This window comes from Otolemur garnettii, unplaced genomic scaffold (genome assembly GCF_000181295.1).
Source record: "Otolemur garnettii isolate 467f Iridium unplaced genomic scaffold, OtoGar3 scaffold00119, whole genome shotgun sequence".
NCBI lineage: Eukaryota > Metazoa > Chordata > Mammalia > Primates > Galagidae > Otolemur > Otolemur garnettii.
Window position 1 is genome coordinate 3,451,084 of NW_003852514.1, and position 24,514 is coordinate 3,475,597.

The 24,514-nt window shown below is 43.5% G+C and overlaps 1 protein-coding gene across 2 annotated transcripts in view; it reads right to left on the bottom strand.

Moving 5' to 3' along the window:
• GLI3 (GLI family zinc finger 3) overlaps positions 1-24,514 on the bottom strand; it is a 259,436-nt gene that overhangs the window by 44,657 nt on the left and 190,265 nt on the right. For both annotated transcript variants that reach the window (XM_012809964.1, XM_003797546.3), the window contains exons 7-9: positions 18,462-18,675; positions 17,588-17,701; positions 15,600-15,740 (exon numbers count right to left, since the gene is read on the bottom strand). In XM_012809964.1, coding sequence (XP_012665418.1) covers positions 15,600-15,740; positions 17,588-17,701; positions 18,462-18,675 — 469 coding nt within the window. The remainder of the gene's footprint in view (positions 1-15,599; positions 15,741-17,587; positions 17,702-18,461; positions 18,676-24,514) is intronic.

Sequence of the window (24,514 nt, forward strand, 5' to 3'; positions counted from 1 at the left end):
GGGAGGGGAGGGAGAGGAGGGCGGGGAGGGAGGAGTGGGAGGGGAGGGAGGGGAGGAGGAAGGGAGAACCTAACAGCTGCATGTTGCTACACAACCAAATGGACAAGACAGAGTAAGTTACAGGTTTATTACATCATCTCTCATGTGTTTGAAAATGCAAAAACAAGACTGAGACCCACGCTGACAAGGACTAAAGTCTGAGGAAACAAAGTGAGGCAAAAAACTCCGAATGATCAGGCTAAGTTTTATATCTTTCCTGTTGCGTTAAGACTTGGACCACATAGCCACAGCCCAAACCCAAAAGAGAATAGAAGTATTTAGTAAGAAAAATTTCTCTTCTGGCATTCTAAAAGCGTTTGATTATTTACCTCTCCATGAGGTTAACACTCATATTTTTATCTGAAAAGGTCTCTGGAAAAATAAAATGTATGTAAAGGACATAAGACTGATTCCTAAAGAAAATCTGAAGGGTAATTTTCATATATAATAACCACAGCAGGGCTAGTCACATCAAAATAAATTGAGGAGAAAATCCATAAATCTAAGAAGTTTTTGGATTAGAGGTAGCTCTGGTATACAAAGAAAAACTCAGGCCTCACAACACCCAAATTCTTACCCTAAATCTGTTTCCTGAGGAACTTGAAGCTTCACCCTTTCAAATAGTATGTCAAGTTAGTCTTACTAATTAGGAATATGTTTTATAATCAAAATTTTTAATTGGGAAAAGGAATATGTTGAGCTAGATGGAAAGGAAAGACTGTTTTAAGTATTATATATAAGACTGAGGCGATGTCATTCTTCTCAGCTAACAACACCAATCTGCTGTCCCTCCTTTGAATGCAGCATGAACTGGCTTGCAAGAAACTTCTACCTTTTAAAGGAATTTCACTCAGGTGTGAGAGGGATTGAGTGTTCATCTAGTCCAGAAACCCAGTGGATGCCCTGGATTACCTCTATAATGCCAGGTGCCCGGTGCCCAGGGCAATGTGTCTAATGCAAATAGGTCACATTCCAGTACAGGAACGCCCTTTTGCCTTGGGCAGCATTTTGGCTGGTTCTCCTGGTTCCATCAATTTTCCTTATACCAAGCCTACAACTATCTCCCCTGGGTTTCTAGGCATTGGCCCTATGATCCATACACTGAAGACAAATAAGATCTAGCTTCTACAAGATAGCCATCCACCCTCGAATACTGGGAGGCAGCTATTGTGCCTTCCCACTGGTTCCCTCTCCCTAACCCTGAGCCCCCCAAACTTTTCTTCTCCAGTTTTGTTCTGTTGTTCTTTATTTTTTTAGAGCTTGGGTCTCACTCTGTCATGCAGGCTAGAATAGACTCGCACAATCATAGCTCACTGCAGCCTCGAACCCCTGGGCTCAAGTGATCCTCCCACCTCAGCCTCCTTTCCTGATTCTATCACCCACTCTCAACTCTTTCTCTACCCAATCCAATGCCTATAAATCAGGATGTCTTCAGAATGTAGACTGCCAGACTAACTGTTATTTTCCAGAAATAGTTTGAGCACGAACTTAATAGTGTGCTCCGTTTCTATAGAATCACATTAGCTGGGTTTGGTAGCAAATCTCTTGGCCTTGTAGTAGTGAACTCACAGTTAATTAAAGGCCTTATGTTACTATCATCATTTTTAATCTCCTTGGAGCTATTTCAGTTTTTGATTTTCAAAATCTTTGAGGACCCTGGTTCAGTCATTAACTGGATATGAAAGTTCCTCATAAACAACTTTGATGATAATTGCACTCCACCACTTCATCCTGGAAACAAACAGACCAAATTGTTAAGGAGCAAAACAAGGCCGGGTCACGGCCAGCAGCAGCCTCCTACAATCAGTTCCCTTGGCTGGTGTCTCCAACTACATTTCCTAACTGGTATTTAACACAACCACCTTTCTCTGCTTCTTAAATGTTCCAACCTAACATCTTTACTCAATTTTCCTAACTCATCAGTCTAAAGATATTGCCAAAGAAAACATCAGCCCGGTCTATGGTGACCATTCTCTTGGTAAACCCAGAGGGTCCCAGTGATTGCTATTTCATTTTGTAATAGGACAATGAACTTCTAAAGATAAGAATACAGTTTTCTCTTGAATTGATTTGACACTCTCCACTTGTAGTTTTCAGAATTCGTTTTCTTGCCCCGTTTGAAAGTACAGAATGACATTTACCGCCTTGAATCTCTCTGGCACATCACCCGTGTTTTATAATTGATCAAAAATTTTCTGGTATTGGTTCCTAGTTACATTTGTCAGGAACATCAGTCCTCTGGGATCAAAGACTCCTCTGGCTTCGCAGATACCGCCACTCAACTGGCCTCTGATCTCCTTTGCCAAATCAAGGGTCTTATTCCCTCCTCGGCTGGACAGACCGTCCTCTCTACCTGCCTGCTGCCCCTAGGCAGCAGAAGGCCCAGGAGGACAGGCCTTGTGAAGAGTCATCTCTGACCCTTCAGTCCCTCCTTTCAAATGAATAATGAAACGAATGAATAAATCTTCACTCAGACCAAGAGACAATGAGAACCATCTAGGAAGGCACTGTTCGCTTCCACTGCCACCTGTCGGCTCTAAGGCCTCCATTCCAAGGAATATGCCTCCGTCCCAGACCCCACGGCACCCGTTCTGTGGCCACCAGTGTGCCTTAGCAGCCCCTGTGGCCTGGATATGGCTTGAGAGATCTGTGTCACTAGCTCATCACTCTCTTCTTTTCACAGACAGCAGAACCTCCAAAGTTGACCACCTCCTTAAGTTGACCTAACATGCACCACATGTTTGTGTCATTACAGCAGGCCTGGTTCCTTATGTTGACCACCTCCGTATGTTGACCAGTTTGTTACAGTCCCTTGGGGAGGGGGTGTTGACTTACAGGGGTTCCACTGTATTTACTTTCTTTCCACCTTTTGTATGTATATAACCTTACCAAAGAATCCTACTGGGACCTTCTAGAGTCTTTTCCTATTAAACTGGGGCCACCAGGAAGCTTGGATTTACACTCTGCACTGCACCTGTGTAGCTGACACCATGACCACACGAGGGGCCTGATGCCCACCTGCTATCTTAGGTGGCCTGATGCCCACCTGATGCCTCTCCTGCTAACCAAGTGTTACTTCCAGTTTTAGGTTCAGTGTGATCAGTACTTAACCTCTGAGCAAGAGACAGACTTGCGTTCGGGAAGAGTTCCTGAGTCTCAGCCTGAGTGAGGATGGGCCATCCCAGAGGACTGCATTATTTTTACCTGCATTTTGTAAAGGCATCTGGAGTTTCCAATGAAGAATTATATCTACTCTGAATGGTATTCAACTTGCAATAAACACATGGGGAAAACAGGAAACCTGAGGCAACCCGTGCTATGAAATGGAGAGGGGAGGGTGAGGGGGTGGAGTGGTGGAATGCACAAATGGAAGGGCCAAGGAAGTCTGAACACCAACCCTTCACTGTGTGCACCAAGGAGCCATTACAAACACATGACCGTGTATGAGGGAACGGATGACTCAGCAGCCATCCATTCACTGATGAGTTCAGTGGCCTTAAATAACTCCCACAGGCTTTCTAGACCTCATGGGTTGGGTCATTTCAAGATTCTACAATTAGGAGGGCCCACAATGGTGATGTCCAGGAAGGAGGAACACAAATTAGCTGCTACTGAAAGAGAATTAAATCCATTCCTACCGAACAGAGCATGAACGACATCCCCGTGCATCCGAGGCACCAGTTAGAAGTAAAATGTGGTCAACCTAGCAGTCCACTAGCCTAATGTCTTGAGTAGTCTCTGCATTTGTCCAAAACATTCTGACCTCATTCTGGGGGAAATAGTGGCCCCAAGAGATACGTGGAGTTATCTTCCGGGTGATCCCTGTTTGCCCACAGACGGCTACATGGCACTCTACGGTCAGCCTTATCCCCAGCCTGGGGGACAGCATGTGAGACCCAGGTGAGGGGGCGCAGTGCTGAGGGAGGCAGACGGGCATTGCTTCCAGGAGGCTGATGACACTGGTGGTGAGACCACCTGAAAATGCAGAGCTTGTGTAAGACAGCTTAAAACTACTGTAAGTTTGGCTTTTTTTCTCAAATAAGTTAAATATAGAATTACTGCATGGCCCAGCAATTTCACTCCTAAGGATTAAAAAGAATCTCCAAAAGAACTGAAAAAAAGGTGTTCAAGCAAAAACTTGAACTATGAACATGAATGTTCATAACACAATAGCCAAGAGGTGGAAACAACCCGAATGCCCATCAGCGTGTGCCTGGGGGAACAGAATGGAGTGTCAGTCAGCCATACAAGGGAATAACGCACCCACACGCACCACAGCATCAATGAATCCTGAAAATGTCTGCTACGTGAAGAAAGACACAAAAGGTTTCATGTTGTATGATTCCACTTAGGTGAAATACCCAGAAGGGAGAAAGCCACAGTGACAGAACACAGATCAGTGCTCTCAGGCGGTAGGGGTGGGAGGGGAATGGGAGGTGACTGCTAAATGGGTGAAGTTACCCTTGGGGGCAATGCACATGTTAGACCGCGGTGACAGTGACAGGACACTCCAGTGTGTTAAATGCCACTACAGCTCAAAATGGCCCAAACGGTCAACTCTCTATAATGCATATTCCACCACAGTGTTTGCACTCTAGCACAGGGACTTAGCTGGCTGAGCCCTGCTCCTCCCTGCCCCCCACACCCTGCCAGTCTGCACCGCTCATGGCTTCTGAGCAGAAAGAATAACCCGAATGAGCCCAAGTGTCAGCGCAATATAAATTACGGCGAGAGAAAAAAAGAAACAACTTGATGCATGGCTGGGGATCTAAAAGAGGAATGTCCACCATTGTCTGTGATTATGGATCACATCACAATCTAATAGCAATTTTTATTTAATCAATAATTTCCATGCTGAACAGACAGCCCTGTTACAGAGAATCGACAAGCAGCTACTGATAGGGACAAGCCTCGTTATTAATCTTTCCTCTGCCGGCTTATCAGCCAAACTACTGTAAGAGGCACCACACCAAGATGGATTTTAGAGTCTACCTTTCTCCTCTCCTCCCCGCTCTTTCCTCTTCCTTCTCCCATAACATTTCATGTAACGTAGACTCTTAAGTTTATTTGAGTAACCTGAGGCTTGAGTGGCATAAAAACGCAGTTCACATTAAGCAATTTCACAAATCAGTAGAACCCAGACCATTGCTCAGGGTTAGCCATTATAGGCTAATAAATCATACTTTCTCTTTGAGTTGTCAATCGCCAAAAAGCTTTGTACAAGAGCCGGCATCTGTAATTCTGTAAAGGCTTTTCATCTTGAAATAAGATGCTCTGGACTGATAACAAGAATAATCCCCTCTTGATCAAGAAAAAAAAATCTGCATTTTACCAATTAAAACTGCTGCCAGAAGCCAAATGGCTCAGTGCTGAGATTCCAGTGAAGTTTATCTCTGCTGAACACAAGGAGGAATACGGGGAGGGCTGGGTTTCATTTGCGGCTTGACTGCTTTATCTTGCGGGAGAGAAAGCATGCCAGAGGAAAGTGTGAGAACTTTCCTTGCCCCCGGGAAAAACCTCCAGGAAAGACCTGGTCTTCATGAACCAGGGCCCTCCCTGCAGAGTTTCCTGGGACAGGTCACATGCAGGTGCACGTGGTAGTGCTTAGAGAAACACTGTGTGTGTTTAGGTAGGTGCGAGAAAGCAGGAAGCAGGTGAGATTAGACTGGGCAGGTTATTCTAAAGAGACAGTCCATTCAAAAGACTCCTGGACATCTAACAGAAGACAGCAGGTGTAGTTTTATGTTGCTGGCTAGACAGACATTTTTAGAACTCAAGAGAATGTACTCATAACTAGAAAATCAGGCATACCTTATTTTGCACAAAACAAACAATGAAAAAAGAAAAATGATGATAGTCACATAAAAAGCATTACTAACTGGCTTTAAAAATGTGACTAGCTCTGTGGTAGGTATCTCCACAAGTTATCAGAGAGAATTCTCACAACTCTGATAATCATATTTGAAGGCGAGGTAACAGCCCAGGCATGGTGACTCATGCCTGTAATTCCTAGCACTTTGAGAGGCTGAGGCAAGAGAATTGCTTGAGTTGGAGACTAGCATAAGCAAGAGCTAGATCTGGTTTTTCTCTACAAAAACCATAAAAATTAGCCAGGTGTAGAGACACACAGTTACTTAGGAGGTTGAGGCAGGAGGATGGTTTGAGCCTAGGAGTTGGAGGTTGCTAAGAGCTAGGATGATACCACTGCACTCTAGCCTAGGAGACAGCAAGACCATATTTCAAAAAATAAAATAAGTAAATTAAGTAATTAACTAAAGAGAGATAACAGTGTCTTAGGAACCTTAGTTAAAGAACGTGAGGTCACACAGCAGAAGGCAGGGACTGTATAGGCAAAACCACCTCCCACATGCTCAGCCAGCAGCCCTGAAACTTCTGACTTGTCTCTGAACATCACCTGCAACACTGGCTGCCAAAACTAATTGTAAAACATCTCTAATCTTTCCTCCCAAGTTTTATAAAATAATTAAAAAAGTAATTTCCACTGCAGAGTCTCATTATTCTGCCCATCTACCCCACTCTTACCCTCTTTAAAACACTGTACTTGCAACTCCTGGGGCTTTGCAAACCCCAGACCCGATCTTTTTAAAGCTTACCCTGGCTCAAGCCATTTCCTCATCAAAAACATTTAATTCTCCTTACTTCATCAGCAATAAAAATCAGACTCCTAGTCTAGCCATCACTGCTCTCTAATCTTACCTTCCACTATCCTTCTCTGCCTTCCAGACACACTTTAGTTCTACTCTAACCACATTACTTACCACTTTTCAGACAAAAGCATACAATTAATCATTTTGCAATTACATTTCTAATTCAAAGAGATGTCAAAACTCAAGCCTTTTATTATATCAGCCACAATGATAGATAAAATTTTCTAATACCTTCTGCATCCATTAACTTCTTCTACCTGTCTTCTCAACATAGAATCACCAACACCTCCCTGCAATGGTTTCCCTGTTTAAATCCACCTGTCTCTTCAAGACCATGTTGACAGTCAACCTCCTTGAGACCTTTTTGTCCTTCCCCTCTTCTGTACTTTCACCTGCCTTATTTTCTCACTGCCCTGCTATAGTACAAAGAATAGTCTGCCCTGTATGTTCCCCTTACCCGAAGTGAAGGCCATAAAAGATTTGTCTGTCAGGTCTTATTCCCCCCACTTTCCCCACCACAGCTACCTAGAGCAGACATGTGTGAGGCTTTTCTCTTCTAGATGCTGTGCCTGCAATTTGTGTGGTGGCCACCAGGTGGTAGTAATGACCACTAGCAGCTAAATAAGCAAGCAAGATTCACAGTCTATATGAGATCAGCCCAACCAAATCAATGGTATACTTATTATACTTTTTTCATTTTCATGTAAAAATCTCCTTTATAGCCAGGCATTGTGGTGGGCACCTATAGTCCCAGCTACATGAGAGGCTGATGCAAGAGAATCGCTTAAGCCTAAGAGTTTGAGGTTGCTGTGAGCTGTGACACTACAGCACTCTACTGAGGGTGTCATAGTGAGACTGTCTCAAAGGAAAAAAAAAAAACTCCTTTAATCTCTCACTTCTTCAATTAATTGGGTTTATTAGTACTATGTCCAGGGATTTTGTTGTTCTTTATGTTTGAATAAGGCTTTCCAGTTTACAAAGTATTTCCCTTATACAATCTCATTTTATCCTCACAAACAAATCTAAAAAACCTTATGAGAAAAGTAGAACGGATAGTATTATCTCCGCTTTACAGATGAGACACTGAAGATTGAAGACACAGGGTGGCTTAAAGACAGGAACAGTTTTTGGCAGACATAGGATATCTCCAACACACTATCCACTCCCCACTCAACTGATTAGCACTCACTTTCCTGGTAACTGGGTGGGGTTGGGGTGGAGTTGGCTTAAGTTTAAGGCCACAGTTTATGCATAGTCTCTTGAGGATATGCCACTTATGGTTCTCTTTTCTTGCTAATGTTAATTGTTCTAGGGAAAACAAACAAACCAACAAACATTCATCCATGGCAGTATTTGGCTAATCCCAGAGAAGCCTAAATGTCCCTGCATCTCAAAAAAATTCTTGCATTAGAAAACTACTTTCTGTTCTTAGAGCTCTGTTTTATGTCAAAGTGGGAGCCTCATCTCCAGCCCTGCTTGCCATGATCTCAGAAGTTGGAGTCTGAGTGACTTCCCCTGGGGTGTAAGAAAAACAGTGATGTAGTTTCTCGACCAAGAACATGGGGTTGGTTGGTTATGGGCCTTGCTGAGAACTACTGAGTGCCTAACCTTAGCAAATGTGGTTTTTAAATTAAACTATCAGTTTACACACATACACACACGTACACTTAAATAGCTTTTTGCTAGAGACATTTTAATGAGGTCATCTTTTCTTTTTAATTTGAACATTTTAAAGTACGTTGAAGCAGGAGAAACTTTTTCTTTAATCAAAAATGTACTTTTTGTTTTTCTTGTCTTTTTTTCCCCTACACTGCAAGAGGAAAGATTTAGGCCAGAATTGGGGGCAATTTTGTCCCCTAGGGGACACTTGACTAAATCTGGAGACATTTTGGTTGTCACAATGGGGAAGAGGTGCTATGCCACTGGCATCTAAAGGCCAAACATGCAGCTAAACATCTTACAACTCAGGGGACAAGGCCCCCACCCCCCAACACTGACCAATCTACCCCTGGGTGCTACACATGAGGAATCTTGGTTTGGGGTAATCACCAAGGACTAATTCCAAAGGGATTTAGGTCACATAAACAGGAAGATACTGGATCTCAACACAGCCCCAGCCAGAGCAAGGAAGAACCTACCAGTGAAGATTCCCAGAGATCTCCCAAGTGTTTCATGAACTTAGGGCCTAGTGAATATCCTTACGCAAGTGTTCATTTCCTGCTGGCATTACGACCCAGCCCTGCCTGAATGCCAACCTGACTCACGTTTCATAGGTGATACGCATGGTTAGAGCAGCCTCTGAATATCTTCACATTTTTCTCTTTTATAAAGAAAATCACTAACTTTTTATTGGGTATAATTTTTTTTGCTAATTCGCACACCGTTTTATGTGGTATATGCTATTATTTTCCTTATTTAACACAGGCTAAAACGCAGGGTCAGAGAGGAAATATGACACATCTGGAGGGAGAACAGGCCCTGAACCTGGCACCATCAGCTTTGAGACTCTCTCACGCTGTACTGCTGCAAGATAACGACAGCAAGCAAAAGTGTTCTTCTTCTCACATAAAAAAATAAATACAGTAGAACCTCTGTTAAGTGGACTGCCCACAGGACTGGAACAAACTGGTCAACATAAGGAATGAGGCCGACTGTGCTGACGCAAACATGTATGCATGTCTGGTCTATGAAAATTAGGCCAACCTAAGGAGGTGGTCAACTTTGGAGGTTCTACTGTAATAGCAATAATGATAATGATAATGCTTCATGGGTTCCCTGCATGCCTTGCCTTGACCTGCCATATTTCCCACCTGTTTTCCTGAAGCCTTTTCCATTTCCATCCTCAGAGCCTCCAGCAACCCAGCTACACACTGGGGCTCCATATATCCCGCCTCATACTGCTCACGATGTTCTTGTGTTTCCATCCCTCTCCCTCCCACGGGAAAGTATATTGAAATGAGGTGTGCAGCCCAGCCCAGTGGGGTCCTCATTCCCCCTGTGTAAACAGGGTCCATACAGAATATTCCAGGGGACCAACTATTGGCAGAAGCCAGAACCTCACCTGAAGGTATCAATGAAAACCAATCAAAAAACTTTCAATAGGAAAATGGTCCCCAAATGGCAGAGACAGTTTCTTGGGTAAAGATTTTGATGAAAAATTTCAGGGGCTATATACCCCCAACAGCTACCATACCCCCACTCCCACCCCACCCCCAGCCTCCCTCCCAGGCTAAAAGGGGAGGGGGACTGAGCATAGACTCCACATGGCCACCAGCTACTAAGTTGGCCCCCGAGAGGAAACCTGGTGGCCATTCCCATCCTAAGGACCATTCAATTCTATCTAATTCAAATCCTTCATTTGCTTGGACTGAAACTGAGGTTCAAGGACGTGCAACGTCTTGGCTAAGTCCTGTTCAGCAGCACACTGGGGAACAGAAGGGGGTCTCCTGGCTTCAGTGTTCCAGCTTAGCAACAATTAATATAAAAAGAGCCTCAGGGCTAACACACAGAAGCCACAAAAACCAACAGTGCCACAGCATCCTCCTCCCCCACCCAACCCTGCAAAACACACACACACATAAAGCAACGAGTGGCAGAGTGACCTCTTTCAGACCCTCTGTCTGTTTCTCATTAGGCCTACTGCATGTGCTCTCTGCTTGGCCTTGGACGTTGGGGACAGCGTTTATTTTCACGGCTGTTTCACAGTATGATAAGTGAGAAAATAACATTCTAAAGGGTCAAATGGTTCCAAGGAGGTCATCCAACAGTCTGGGCAGAGATGGGGCTGCCACTCAGGATCCAGCTGGGCCTGGGGGCTTCAGCGGGTGGGCCACACACCCCTTACATCCCCTTTGCACTTGGTCTGATCTCCCAAATGTCTCTTTATGGGAACAATTTCTGTAGGTACAATTTAGTCAGCAACTTTAAAGAGAATGTGACACTGGAGGCAAAATTGTCAAAGGATGGCTTTGAAGTTGGTAGTTCTTAGTCTCTATTTTACATGCCGTGTTTCCAAATAATTAGAGTAACTAAATTAACTAGCAACTCCATGTAGAGAAAATAAGATCAAAATCTCCCTCATTCGTTTTAGGTTTTATGTGCACACAAAACTAATTTCTGCCTCCTATCTGAGACCCCTATCACATCTTAGACTCAATTTTCTCTTAGGTAAGGATATACAATGCAACTTTAGCAAAGGGATCAAAAAATTAGATGGAAAACATTTAAAATGCAAATTTAGAATCATGGTATTAATATGAAAATAATGTCTTCACATCCTAACTCCTCCTCGTGTTTCTACGGATACATCAATTCTTCACGAATTAGACGTGCTTTCTTTATATCTAAATCTGTGTGATATTAAAAAGAAAGCCTTTCACTTTCATGCTGCTGAAGTATAGAATTTGTTTCCAAATGGCAGCAAAGGTGATTAAACTGTATTCTTCTGATAAAGGGAACTTCAGCCTGCTCTTAGAGATCAAAATTTGAAGCCTCTGAAAGTATTTAAAATCCAAGTAGGTGGTTAATCACTCTACAAAAAGGTGAATTTTTGACACAATGCTCAAAAGATACAAACGGAGGATTACAGAGACTTAAATGCCACCCAGTCAAGGCGGATGATCATGTAAATACATCCCAAGTTCTCTGTGGTTCTGCCCCACAGGTAAAGGACAATATCTCCCAGGTGTGATCGCCAAGGGACTCTGCAGGACAGCCATTCTGCGGGGGAATGAACTGAAGAATCAGACTCTTAAGAAAGAATTTGACTTTGTAAAGACCTTTGGGAAGAATATTATTTGTGGTATTTCTTAGAACTGGAGGGATGGACTGTTGAAATCTGTGGGTAGGGCGCTGCAGAGGCCCAGCAAACAGCTGGACGTGAGGTTGGTGGTTGTATCACTTCTACTCTTTCAGTCTCAGCATTGATGCCTGCAAGCCTCACTAGCCCCTCAACAGCAATGATTCCACACTGAGAGACAAGTTCTTTGTATGTATTCCTTTTCCTTTTTACGAGAAGCTTCTCAAAACATCGGTGGCATGGACATTGCCATTTAAAACCAGAGAGGAGGTTTCGGGGAAACTGAGACAACCTTTAGCCCCATGCTGTGTGTACCTCAGAGCACTCCATCATCAAAGAGCCTCACTTCTAGGGCAAAATTAACACCAGGGGGAAATGGATCTCGGCGAGGACGGGAAGCATCCCTCGGCCAGCCGTTGGAGAAGCCAGGCTGAGTTTTTTTTACTTCATACCACAATCTAAACCAGTTAACACAGGCAAATGCAAAACCAAACCACATTTGGAGAACTGATAGTCTATGACTTTCAGAAACACGTTTAAATGTAACATTCGTGTCTTTTGTCACAACAACAAAAAGAGCTTTTGGTTAATTGAAAACCAAAGGAAAAAATGTGTACTTTCAACTTATGTTGAGACGTTAGCCTTTCAGATATCAAGAGAAAAGAAAAAAATTCCATTTTGACAAAACAATAAACTCAGTCTTGATCAAATGAACTTGAAATTAGTTATTCTACATACTCCGCTTGTCTTCCTGTCCCCTTCTATTTTAACCAACATCAAGAAAGGGACAAAGTACAGTAAGAACTCAGTTAAGAAAAATATGCATCTATCTCCTTAGCTTCTGGTCATAGAAGTAAACATATGACAAAGTTCACCCTCGCTCGAGAGTCACTAAGCCCAATTATAGTTATCTTCCTGGGAAGATAAATTAATTAAACATCGCTGTGATAAAGACCCCAGCAGCAAACCTAGAATAAACACATAACTGGAGAAGAAGAGGAGCTTGAAGGAAAGGAGAGGAGAAGGGAAAGGCACTATTTAGCCCATCTGTTCAGATAGTAATGGACGAGGTAATCTTTTCAAGAGTACATGGAGTGCATTACACTGGAAATGAGACTACCTGGCGGGCAAAGTCAGCCGAGTTCCTAATTCTCTTCTTCAACTTTGTGATTTGCTAATGTGAAACACATGTCTCCCTTCTGCACCAAGTTCAAATAACTCCGGAATTCCAACCGTGCAGCTCAGCGACTGAACCAGAACAAGGGGAGAACTTGTCAGGATTTAAGAGCTTTCAGCAAAGCCCTTCAATTGCAGCCAGCACCCTATTCCCCGGAAGGATATCAATTATAGATAGTGACTTGCTTTAGCAGGCAGTCGGGACTGTCAGACACTAGATAGACAACCGTGAAGAATCATGAATCTTTCTATTAACTGTAAGAGGGGGAAAAGAATGGGTCACGGCTATAAATAAGGCCGAGCATCAGAATGGTTTAACACCTTGCCTCTTGGTTGTATGTGGCATGAAAATTCAACTAATTCACAAAACGTCCTCCCGCCAAGGAAAGTCACAGGAATGGAAACCGTGAAAGCTTTCCTGTGTCCCCCCAAATGTGCTTTTTGCCATGGGTATGTATTCTACCTGCCACCAAGTAATTAGGTGGACTGGACGTAGTTATATTCCTTCAATCAACAAAATATAAAGCAGCTATTCTGTACCAGGCTGCCACAAATGCTAACAGTTACACTCATGACTAGGAAGGTACGTGTATGTCACACAAAGTGACATCAATCTGAACACGCAAATTTGGAATTTCCATACTTCAGACAATGAGGGAAAAGGTGGAAAATAAGTGATATAAATTAATGTCCTTATTTCTATTGTTGTAAATTATAATTTTTAATTCAGTTAATTAAGTTTACTTACTCATAGAATTTGAGACTAAAATTAATATCACATGGGTAACACATTGGATTTTCTCCTAATCTTGACATGACTTTCTTCTAGCTAGTTTGGAATAAAAAAACAATCCCACCGTATATGTGTGTGTTCATATTTTTTAAAGATAGCTTCCAGAGAACAGGCAATATGATGGTGATTTAGTTGTTAGTGTAAGTGGGCCTCCCTTAAAACTAGTCAGGTCTCTCTTCTAAATTATCGTTTGAGACCTATGTCTTTTGCAAGTGCTCACATTATTTCGGCAGTAAAGGGGGTAAGTTACTACCACAATCCGGGAACTGTCGCCCCCAACCTAGCCCCTTACAAGGAAAACAGTTCATTTTAAATGTAGATTTAGAATATGCTCCAATGTCATTCCTCACTGGGTAATACCTGAACTGGTTAACCAGAATTCCTAGGAAACAAAAATACTTATCCTTCAAAAAGGCATGATGAGACTTCAGTTTCCCTCAGAAGGAGGATTTTAGAAGTGAGCAGCGCTGCCAATATCCTTTGTCTGACAGCAGCTTCTACACAAACCATTCTCTTCAGGTGTGTTGTCCACTCATTATATCGCTAAGATCATTCCCCTTGCACATGCTACTCTCTGGGAATATTTCCCCATATGAAGAGAAGAAATTCCAACCTTTTTTTTTTTCCTCCTGAGTATTACAGTGTCTTTGTGGTTTCCATTAAAATAGTCAGCAAGAATAAAGAGCCATTAAGTCAGCCTTGGCTTAAAAATAACACTTGCAACAAATTAAAGAGAAAGAATCAAATTAAGTTCATGGAAAAATCTGGAAATATACCTTAATTAAAAACATTTGACTTTCCAGTTGTTTGCTGTGCTCAGAAATCTATAATTCTTCCTCTACAATTACAAAGAGACATGATTAAAAAAGAAACGGGGTTAAGGGGGGAACCTCTGCTGATGTCATGTTAAATCCTTAAAACATTCTGTATAGAATGGATCTCAAAACCTGGCAAACTGCGTATTTAACACTATAATGTAATGGCAACGTGTGGCATCCATCACACAGGATGGGCTGAACAGCAGAAGACATGCTTCAAAAGCTCATGCAGCCTATGACAACATGTGGGATATGAGAGGGCCTTCATGATTTTAGTATTTAAGGGGAAGAGGGTTATCAAAAAGTATGAGTCATCCAAAAATAAAAAGTTACTGTAAAAGAAGAAGAAATGGATATAAAAGAGAGAAAGAAGGAGAGAGGGGGAAGGGAGGTGAAGGAGCAGAACGGGAGGAAAGGCTGCCCCAGCCAGCGCTCTCAGATTGCTGTTGTGTTAGAAGCTTAAGATACTGCCCCAGTTAGCAACCAAGACCCTGTGCTCTGCACAGAATCGGCAGGACCAGTATCTTTTTATTCTCGATCTTGCCAGGGAAGTGCTACAGGAAACCCCCAGTACAGAGACAAGTGGGTGCAGGAGGTTTAGGGGCGGGAGTGTCGCCTGTGCTCCCTGTTACTTAAATGATGCGCAGGAGAGTCACTGAAAGACTTCTGAACTTGCTCTGGGAAGAGAGCGTATGGGTTCTCAATCTGACCACACTGGAGTTTTCAAAAATACACATCATTAAATGTATTGAAAAGCACATATAACTTTTTCCATGAAACTACTAACCCCAGAAGGGCCGGCCTCAAGTCAAGGGACTGTGTGCCGCTTATCCTCATCTAGAGTAGTAAGGGCTGCATAAAACAGCGGGAGTTCCTCAGGCTTCCAGGCTTTGGGAGAGGAAAAAAGGAATCGCCACCCGCCTTACCCTACCGTTTTTCCTGTTGTTACTGGGTCTTGGAAGGGGAACCAAACTTGGATAAAGGTTAATAATAATTCATGTCCAGCTTACTATTACTCAATAACCATCAAAGTCGCTAACTCAAAATAGTGTTTTCTGGCTTACAGGATCAGAGTCATTACACTCTCTATTGAAGACTTTATTGAATTTTACACTAAGCTTTAGCTGACTGAACAGGTCAAGCACTGTGGCTCAGGGTTTTCTTTATTCTCAGAAAGTCATAAAGCCCTCTCTGGTCTGCAATGCTGCCAGCTAAGAAACTTGACTCAGCGCAGGGTCAGGGAAGCCGACCCCTGGGGAAGGGGCCGCGGGGTTGTAAAGCCGAGCCCCTGAGCACCCCCCACTCACATGCACGAGCTGCTCCTGGGTGTCGAACTCCCGGGTGCAGCCTTCCCAGTGGCAGTTGGTCTCATAGATGACTTCAGGCTCCTGTTTGCTTTCATCTTTGTCTCCTTCCTCCTTGACTAGAGTTGTGCCTTCGGGCTGTTCCTGAAAGGCAAGGAGTGGGGGGAAGACAGCAGAGTTGGGGAAAGAATCAGAGATGCAAAGAGACAAGGTAAAACCCTGACTTAGATGTGTCGTCCTTCTAATGCCACGTGTCAATGAAAATAAAACAGAGCCCAGGCCTACTGGCAGGGTTCTGTGGATGGAAGGAGGAAAACGCAGAAAATCATCTCTGTGCATTTTCTCAGATTTCCCAAATACATCTTCTGAGAGAGATTTTTATTTTTTTGAGACAGAGTCTCACTTTCTTGCTGTGAGCTGAGCTGTGCTGCTACAGCTCACAGCAACTTCAAATTCTTGGGTTCAAGAGATCCTCTTGTCTCAGTCTCCTGAGGAGCTGGGACTACAGGCGCCCACAACAACACCCTGCTCCTTTTAGAGATGGGGGTCTCCTCGTTGCTCAGGCTGGTCTTGAATTCCTGAGCTTGGGCGATTCACCCGTGTTGGTCTCTCAGAGTGCTCGGATCACCCAGCTCCTCTGGAGATATTTAGCTTGTGATTCCAGACAACAGCCCAAGTCAGAATGATGAGAAAAGGTGTGGGCCAAACTTTAATGCCCTGAATACAAAGCTGAAAATAAACTCCAATGTCATCTAAAAATCAAAACAAACCCCCAAAATACACAAACAAGAGACAAAATCCATAAGAGAAGCAATTAAATTAGGTTTTTCCCTATGAGTCTGGTCCTTCCGTTTTGTTTTAATTCTTTTCAGCATATTCATCTGATTATTCTTATAATTTGTAATACAGGGAAAGAGCTCACAGGGCCTTCTATTTTCCCTGCTGTTGGTGATTGTGAGAGGCACATTTTTTAGTCTTTGTAAACAAGCCCTATGGATTCAACCTCTGATCTCTAAGAATATATACACTTGCAGCCCCAAGACCCCCAAACCACCCTCAGCACCTAAATCCCAGGAGCACAGTCCTTTCTAGTCTTCTATAGCAGCTCACAGCAGTGCAAACACAAAGACCTTCCAGAATTCTGGGAGCTAATTTGCAGTGCGAATTCAGGTCCCTATCTAGAGCTAGATGATGAAAACTGTGTATGGGCACTGTATATGTGTAATCAGCAAGGTTGCTGTCTAGCAAAGTGCAAGAGGAAGGATCTATTTTCAGAACCCACAACACCAATTCATTGCACCCTCCAAGTTCTTGCTGAAAAGGAAGTTTGGGCTAAGGCAGTCTGAGGCTTGGGCTGAAGAAGCCTGCTGACAGCAATGGAATTAACATTCACTGAACTTCTTGCCGCCAGGCACGAGAGCCCCAGGAGATGGTACTGTGAGCCCAACCCACATGTTCTCAACCTGAGGCTCAGAGAATTTATGTGGCTAGAAGAAGAGCCCAGATTCTGGGTAGACAACCAGAATCTAAGTAGCCTTAGGGTAGAGATAAGTTGTGCTTTGATTCTTTCTGGTCATCCAGGCTTTCCTGGCAAGTGGGAAGGAGCAAAATAAGACCATGCGCAGTGCAAGGAACAATACTTGCTCTGGCCCAGCTCGGGCTTGGGGCCAGGTGCTCAGTAATTAAGGTCCAAGATCACGGATGAGGACTAAAGTCCGGGCATACCTGTGGCAAGCAACAATTCTACTGTGAACTACACAGCAGCTCCCTATACTCCTAAGCTGCCCAAACTACTAAGACGGTCTGCTCCGCACAGCTGCCTGCACAGCCTGCATTTGCTTCTGAGCTACACAAACAAATCCGGTCATTCTATAGCTGGCCTTTCATCAAATGTGTGGAGTGTGATCAAGGCCACTGATGCAGGTAACAAGGAAGTTCCGTGACAAGACGCCAGTTTTGGAGAAGGAGGAGGGGCTGTCTGGGGGTCCTACCTGCTGTCCCCGAGCCCCTGGGCTGGGAAGGTCTTCATCAGGTTTGATCTTCGACCGCTTGTTGTGCATTGGGTCACCGGTGCTGCTCACCGCAGACTCACTGGTGGGCTTGCTCTGTTGGTTGCATTTGAGGGGCCAGAGACGAAAAGCAGGTTTTGGTCAATGAGTGGTTATCAGAATTAAAACCTGCAGGCATATCTGGCACTAGAGCAAGGGCTCTGACAACGTTCCCCTCCCATGGTAGAAGAGTTCACGTGAAGTGTTCAACACTGAAATACACATTCACAAGACAGTGCTTCATTTTTAACTCCTGAGTAGAAGCTCCCATGGCTTTTAAAAGCTAAATAGAGCCAGGGCCCTAGGCATTAACAAGCTCCAGCAGTGTATTTCAAAAGAACAAAGGTGTGAGCTGGGTAGGAAATCAGCCGAACTATTTGTGAACTTCTTTAATTAGCGCATCCAGATTCTTCTCCCAGTAGTTATCAGTGTGGCCGCAAGAACAGAGGGCGAGCACACTCTATTCTTAAAGTATCACCTGATGCTGAGGAGCAACTCTGGTTCCAGCAGAGGGAGTGGAGAGTGTCCAAATGAGAACAATACATTCACTCACAGGCTGTGTTTATGTGGCCTGTGGTTACCGATGGCACCAGGACAGAGTGATGCCTTCTCAAGAGGCCTGCTCTTATAAGAAAACGACTCCAGTGGAAGGAGCTATTGTTTAAGGAGTAGGATACAAACAACGCATTCGCCAAACTGAAGGACAGACCCCCAAATAGACAGGATGGCAGCATGGAAGCCATAATAGCACCAGCATGGCAGCACGGCCCTCCTCTGCTGACCAGTGCGGACTGGCTCATCCACCTGTCCCTCTCACCTGTGAGGACTCAGAAGGGCCGGAGCTGACCTGGACAGGGTTCAGAACTGTGGGGATCCCTGGAATAGGCCTCTGTGTTGGAAAAGTTGGGGCAGGATGGATGAGTGGAGGGCTGTGTCCAAAGGCTGAGCCCAAGCTTTGCTGTCGGCTCAGGATCTGCTGATGCATATGGAGAGAGACGGGAGCCGAAGGGTAGGTGAAACTCAAGGCAGGGCTGCGTTCAGGGAGAGAAGAGAGAGAGAGAGAGAGAGAGGCCATCACTTATGCTGAACTCAGAGACAGTCACACAAGAGCTGCAGCTTTCTAGCTGTAATTTTACCATCCCAAAGCATACAAACTGGCCAGTCTGTCCATTTATTTTTTAGCATATAAACCATTCATCAAAAAACACAGTGACTTAACGCTCCTCCACCCCCCCCCCGCCTCCCACTTCCTTTGGTGCCTGTTTAACTGAGAAGGTAGGAAGGATTATTGCCAAACATCCTAAAAACTTCTAGGAGCAAAATGACGGCAGAGACAAGACGAGACAAGCACAAGACGACACGTGTGCACATTCACACAGACCTGACACGAGATTCTGCGAGACGGAAATAAAAGGCATCAGCTCAATAATAACTATTTATTGCAATAACAAACTTTATATAAAAAAGAGAATGGGTGACTACATGCTTTATAGTACTTTTACTGGCCCTCAGTTCCACATGTTCCTGCGCATGGAGCAATTCCTTTAATCTTAGCTCACACCGCGTGCTTTCATATGTCTCCAGATCTTATTACAAGAGGAAAGAAAATCAATTGGTTAAATGTGTTTTGAACACCATGCTTGTCATATCACTCATTTGTTTGTAAAGATGGAAAGCTTAGTTCATCCACAATGCCACCTAAAGAATTTCCATCAGTGCCGTCTGGTTACAGAAGCTGATGGATTAACCTCTCCCCACTGAAATCGGTGATCAATGGGCTTCGATAGAGGAATATTCCAATGGGAAAGCACAGCTCTGTCTTCTCGCTAAACACCACTAAGTGTCTATTACAGCCCATTACGCATGCTAATGCCTGTCACTGCTTTATTACGCCACGCGATTTCCCAGGCTACAGTAAGTTCAGAGGAAGCCGTGATATTACCTACAGATTTCTGGACTGGTAGACAATGCCAAATCGTTCTTTCTTTGTGCCAGCATAGTTCCCAAATCAAATCCTCTTGAAAGAATGAAGTGCCCTTGAGGAATTTGCCAATGGCTTAAAAATGCATGAAAAACTAATAATTGCATTCATGGAAATTTCTTCTTAAAAAAATAATCAGTGAAAAAAAATTCATATGTATATATTTCCCCCCATCCTGCTGTGTAATACCCAGAAAGAATCAGGGTTTCTTGTAATGTCAAAGTTGGAACTCATGCAAATTTCCAATCTGGTGGGTTAATTACTATGGCTGTTAAGCGCATTAACGGAGAATGAAATAATTACAATACCAAAATTCAAACCATTTCAACAACTTTAAGTAATAATTCCAAAGATATACTCTGTTCATTAACGTGACTCTCTATTTTGCCTATTTGACTACAATCCATCACGGGTGGCTTCAATGGGATTACATTACTATTATTCCTACAGAGAACTCCACGTTACAATGGCTTGCCCATTTAAAACTGAATATCATTAAGAATACCCTAGGAGAATTTCACCAGGCTTCAAGGAACCCTCTTTTCATTCAATATTGTATTTCTTTAATAAAAGGAAAGCAGAAACATGGTGAAACAGTCATTGTTCACCGTAAGTTAGGGAGAAATCAGTAATAATATTCCGTTTCCGCAGTGCTACTGTTTCTGCCAGTGTTTCTGAAAGCAACCATGAATGATTACAGCAAGACTCAGCTAAGGTAGCGGTGTGGATGATTGATAGGGCGTTAATCAAAAGATGCATATCTGCCTCGGAATTTGTTCACAAGCTTTCTTCTAATAGCTGATTTCATGTTCACTGAGCTCTATGCCAGTTTGTCCAATTTATTTTTCAGTGTACAAGCCATTCATCAAAAAACACAATGATTTAACAACCCCCTTCCTTTGGGTGAATGGGTATTACTAAGTGTAACTACCGCATTCTATTCATTAAATAAACAAAACCCCAAAAATCCCATTCCGCGTGTAATTACAACGTCACACAGACCTCGCATGTACCCCTGCACCTTTCCAGAGTTCTGACAGGGTCAGGAAGGATGCCCCGAGGTCATTTATACCGCTAATTCTGGGAGGCATGATATTTTGAAGTTTAAAAAGTCAGTACCTAATTAAAAATAAAGACCATTAAAAAATATTTCGTAAGGCCAAAAAAAGAGCCCTGGTTTTATATATAGGCAATTCACAAACATTAACAGCTGGACACTTTTTTTTTTGGAGACAAAGTCTCACTCTGTAGCACTGGGTAGAGTGCCATGGCATCATAGCTTGCAGCAACCTTAAAACTCGTGGCTCAAGCGATCTTCTTGCCTATAGCCTCCCGAGAAACTGGTGGGACTATAGGCACTCACCACAACACCCAGCTAGTTTTTCTATTTTTAGTAGAGATGGAGTCTCACTCTTGCTTAGATTGGTCTCAAATTCCTAGGCTCAAGCAAACCACCCGCCTCAGCCTCCCAGAGTGCTAGATTACAGGTATGAGCCACCACGCCAGCCCAGGGGAGGTACATTTTTAAAAAGAGGTAGAGACAACGAAAACAGTAGAAACACTCCACATTCCCACCACAATTTCTTAGGTGCAGGGCCCTCCCTGTGTTCAGGGTGTACGAGTAAGAGGTTGTGAAGACTTTCAACACAGTTTGTTCACACCCCCATTTGGGGCTGCCACTGTTTTGCTGGTAAAACCAGGTGACAGGAACAAACATTCTCTAAAATTCACATCAACTACCAGACTGCCAGGGCTACGAGAAAACACAGAACGTCCCGTGATCTTCGGCCTCCTTAGCTTATTCATAAGGAGCTGGCAACTGCAACACTCCCTTCTCCTCCACCTGCAAAGACCTGGGCCAGGGCATGTTACTGGCGGCCTACCCTGCACCCAGTAGAGCTGATCCCTGGCCCTCCTGCTGTTGCCGGCTCCCATGAGGTGCCCAAGGTAGGAGGGCTCCTGCCCTGCTCCAGATTATACGCCTGTTTAGAGTCCGATGATGGAAGTGGAAAGCTCTTGGGTTTTTCACAGCACTGGTTAACGAATTTGGGAGTCCAGGCCCTCTGCTCTCAGAGCACTGGCTACAGAGTTCTCAGAGTAAGATTGTGAGATGACTGGCCACCGCATATGGGATGTCAAGGATGACAGGCAGGATGCCCTTTCCGATAAAATGATGCCTCCCACATGCACCCTCAACCCCTTGGGCAAGACCAATGCATCAAAAGGACCTCCTGAGGACTTCCCCTTGGGGCACTAAGGAAACACGAGCCACCACCACCTCCCAGTCTCTAAATCTAAGTGGGGAAGGCCGGGCAGGAGGGGACTCCAGCTTCCCAAGCGGCTTCTGCCTCACTGTACAGCATGAGCCCCTCTGCAGATCAGTGCAGAAGCTGCTTGTTGCCTTCCCTGCTTGGGGCCCTTGGTTTCCAGAGCTCAGCATGCTGCTTCCTCCCTGTCATTTGGGTTCCAGCTGGAATGTCACCTCCTCCAAGAGGGCTTCTTAAAACCGATGCCCCCATCAGAAAAAGATCAGTCATTCTCTACTGGTTAACAATTCTATCCTCACTGCAGCACACTGCACCCTCTGAAATTATATTCTGTGTCTCGCTCTAGGCCAGGTGAGCTGGGTATCTGCGCCTGGCACACAGTAAGTGCTGGGTACTGACTAAGTGACTGAAGCCCTTACCCAGTGTATTAGTTTCCTGCCACAAATTACCACTAACTTACTGGCTGAAAACAACACACAATTACAGTTCTGAAAGGCAAGATCTAGAAGGGGCCAGCAGAGCTGTATTTTCAGGAGGCTCTGGGTTCCTTGCCTTCTCCACCTCCTAGACGCGGCCAGCATTCCTTGGCTCAGGGCTCTGCCTTACTCCAGCCTTCTCTGACTCTGACCTGCTACCTCCATCCTACGAAGAGCCCTGCAATTACTCTAGGACCACTCGGATAATCCTAGATAATCTCCTCATCTCAAGATCTTTCATTTAATCAAATCTGGAAAATCCCTTTTGGCATGGAAGGAAAAGTATTCACAGGTTCTACGGATCAGGACTTGACATTATTCTGTCTGCCACATTCAGAACAGTCACCTCAAAGAAAAAATGTTTTTCTTCTGAAATATAATTTGACACCATATCTATAAAAACAGAATTGTATGAATAAATCTAGTGTCTGGATTCCCTTCCTTTTACAGCACTTCAGCAATCCAGGACAGACCTTGCTAATTAAAGAGATCAGAATTAAAAAGGAAAGGTAAATTCTACCTTTAGAGGCCTAAGAAAAATTTCCTAAATAGTTCATGTATCTAATCCACCATTTCCTAGAAATATAAAGTGTTTTAAAAAATCTGTTACTTCTTCTCTAAAGGACTGTCAATAGTCCCAAGTAGAAAGCTTGGAAGCTGAGTTCTCCTACCTCAAGGCCCCCATGTTTCTGGGTCTTCCTTCCTCTGAGTCACTTGAAAAGATCAATTTTACACTCTGATTCTGAATTCTCTTCTTTCAATAGTTAATAAAGTATTATTTAGGATATTTTTATAGCTTTTATTTCATTTCTAAATGAAAGATGGGGTCATTTAGAACAACAACAAATATTTATAGAAATGTGACTTGTACTGCTGATCTGCATTTAGTCAATAAGATCAGTAGAAAGAAAGAGTCAGATGGCCCAGATCTTCCCAAGCAGTGTGCTAACTGAGTCATAGGCGCTCTGTAAGTATAATAAAGGAAAAAAAAAAGTACCAATGTCACAAAACCCTTTAGGAATAATCCTTCAAATGTATTCTAAATATCCCACCCAGACACCATTCACAGAAACCCTCAGAGAGTTTCTAGAGACCAGTGTTCCTCATACACACTGTGAGAAACACTTTTCCAGTTATAGAGCCAGAATAAATTAATTGAAATGTTAATTTTCCCTTTTTTTTACTAACTAGCAGAAAAGGAGAAAACATGGATCTTCGACTGCTGACCACGCAGAGCAGACTCACAGTGATGGCACTGCTTACTTCAGGGGCCTTCTGGACGTGCCCTCCGCGGGTCAGCGCAGAAATCTGGCCTATGCAAATAAGACAGCGGCTTCCTGGCAGGTCTACCTTCATGTTCAGCTCGAAGCCAAGTTAAAAGTCATAAACCGCTCACTGGGAGATAGTTCTTCTGTTTTTGAAAAATTTACATAAAATTCTGAAAGTCAAAATCTTTAACAAAGCTCTGATGTGTATTTATTCCCTACCAAAGATCAGGGGCATAAAGTTTTATCAGTGGTCTTTTACAGTTATCAACTTTTGCAAACTAGGACCTGTTTCTTAATACTGCAGGGAACAGCACAGTAAGGCCTCACTTCTGAAGTCTCCTGTCTGGGAATTGCAAAAACAATTCCCAACTGGGATAAATTCGGGGTGTGGGCAGAAAGAAAAATGTTAACACATTGCTGACTGATCACGGGTTACCCGGTAACAAGAATGGTTTCTGCGTAAAACTGCCAATCAACAATGTGTTAAACTGTTAGAGGCGCTAAGTGATTCTATATCATAAGCAGCTGAGAGATGAGGAGGGGAAAAAGAATCAAATAGGCTGCATTTGGGTCTGGGAGAAATGAATCAGGGAGCAGCTGCCATGTTGACACGTTGTTGATGGCTGCAATTTTACGCAGAAGCTATCCATGTTACCAGGTAACTCGTGACCGGTCAGCAATGGGTTAAGCAATTAAAAGAAAAGTTCATAAAGCCTGTTGTGTTTATTCACTCCACAAATTTTAACTGAATTCTTTCTACATATCCCATGTATATTTCCCAAGAATAAAACAGTTATCTGTAACCAGAAAGTTATATATTAATTATAATTGAAACATAAAATTTTGAAATGCATCATATTTGACTTTCATATTAAACA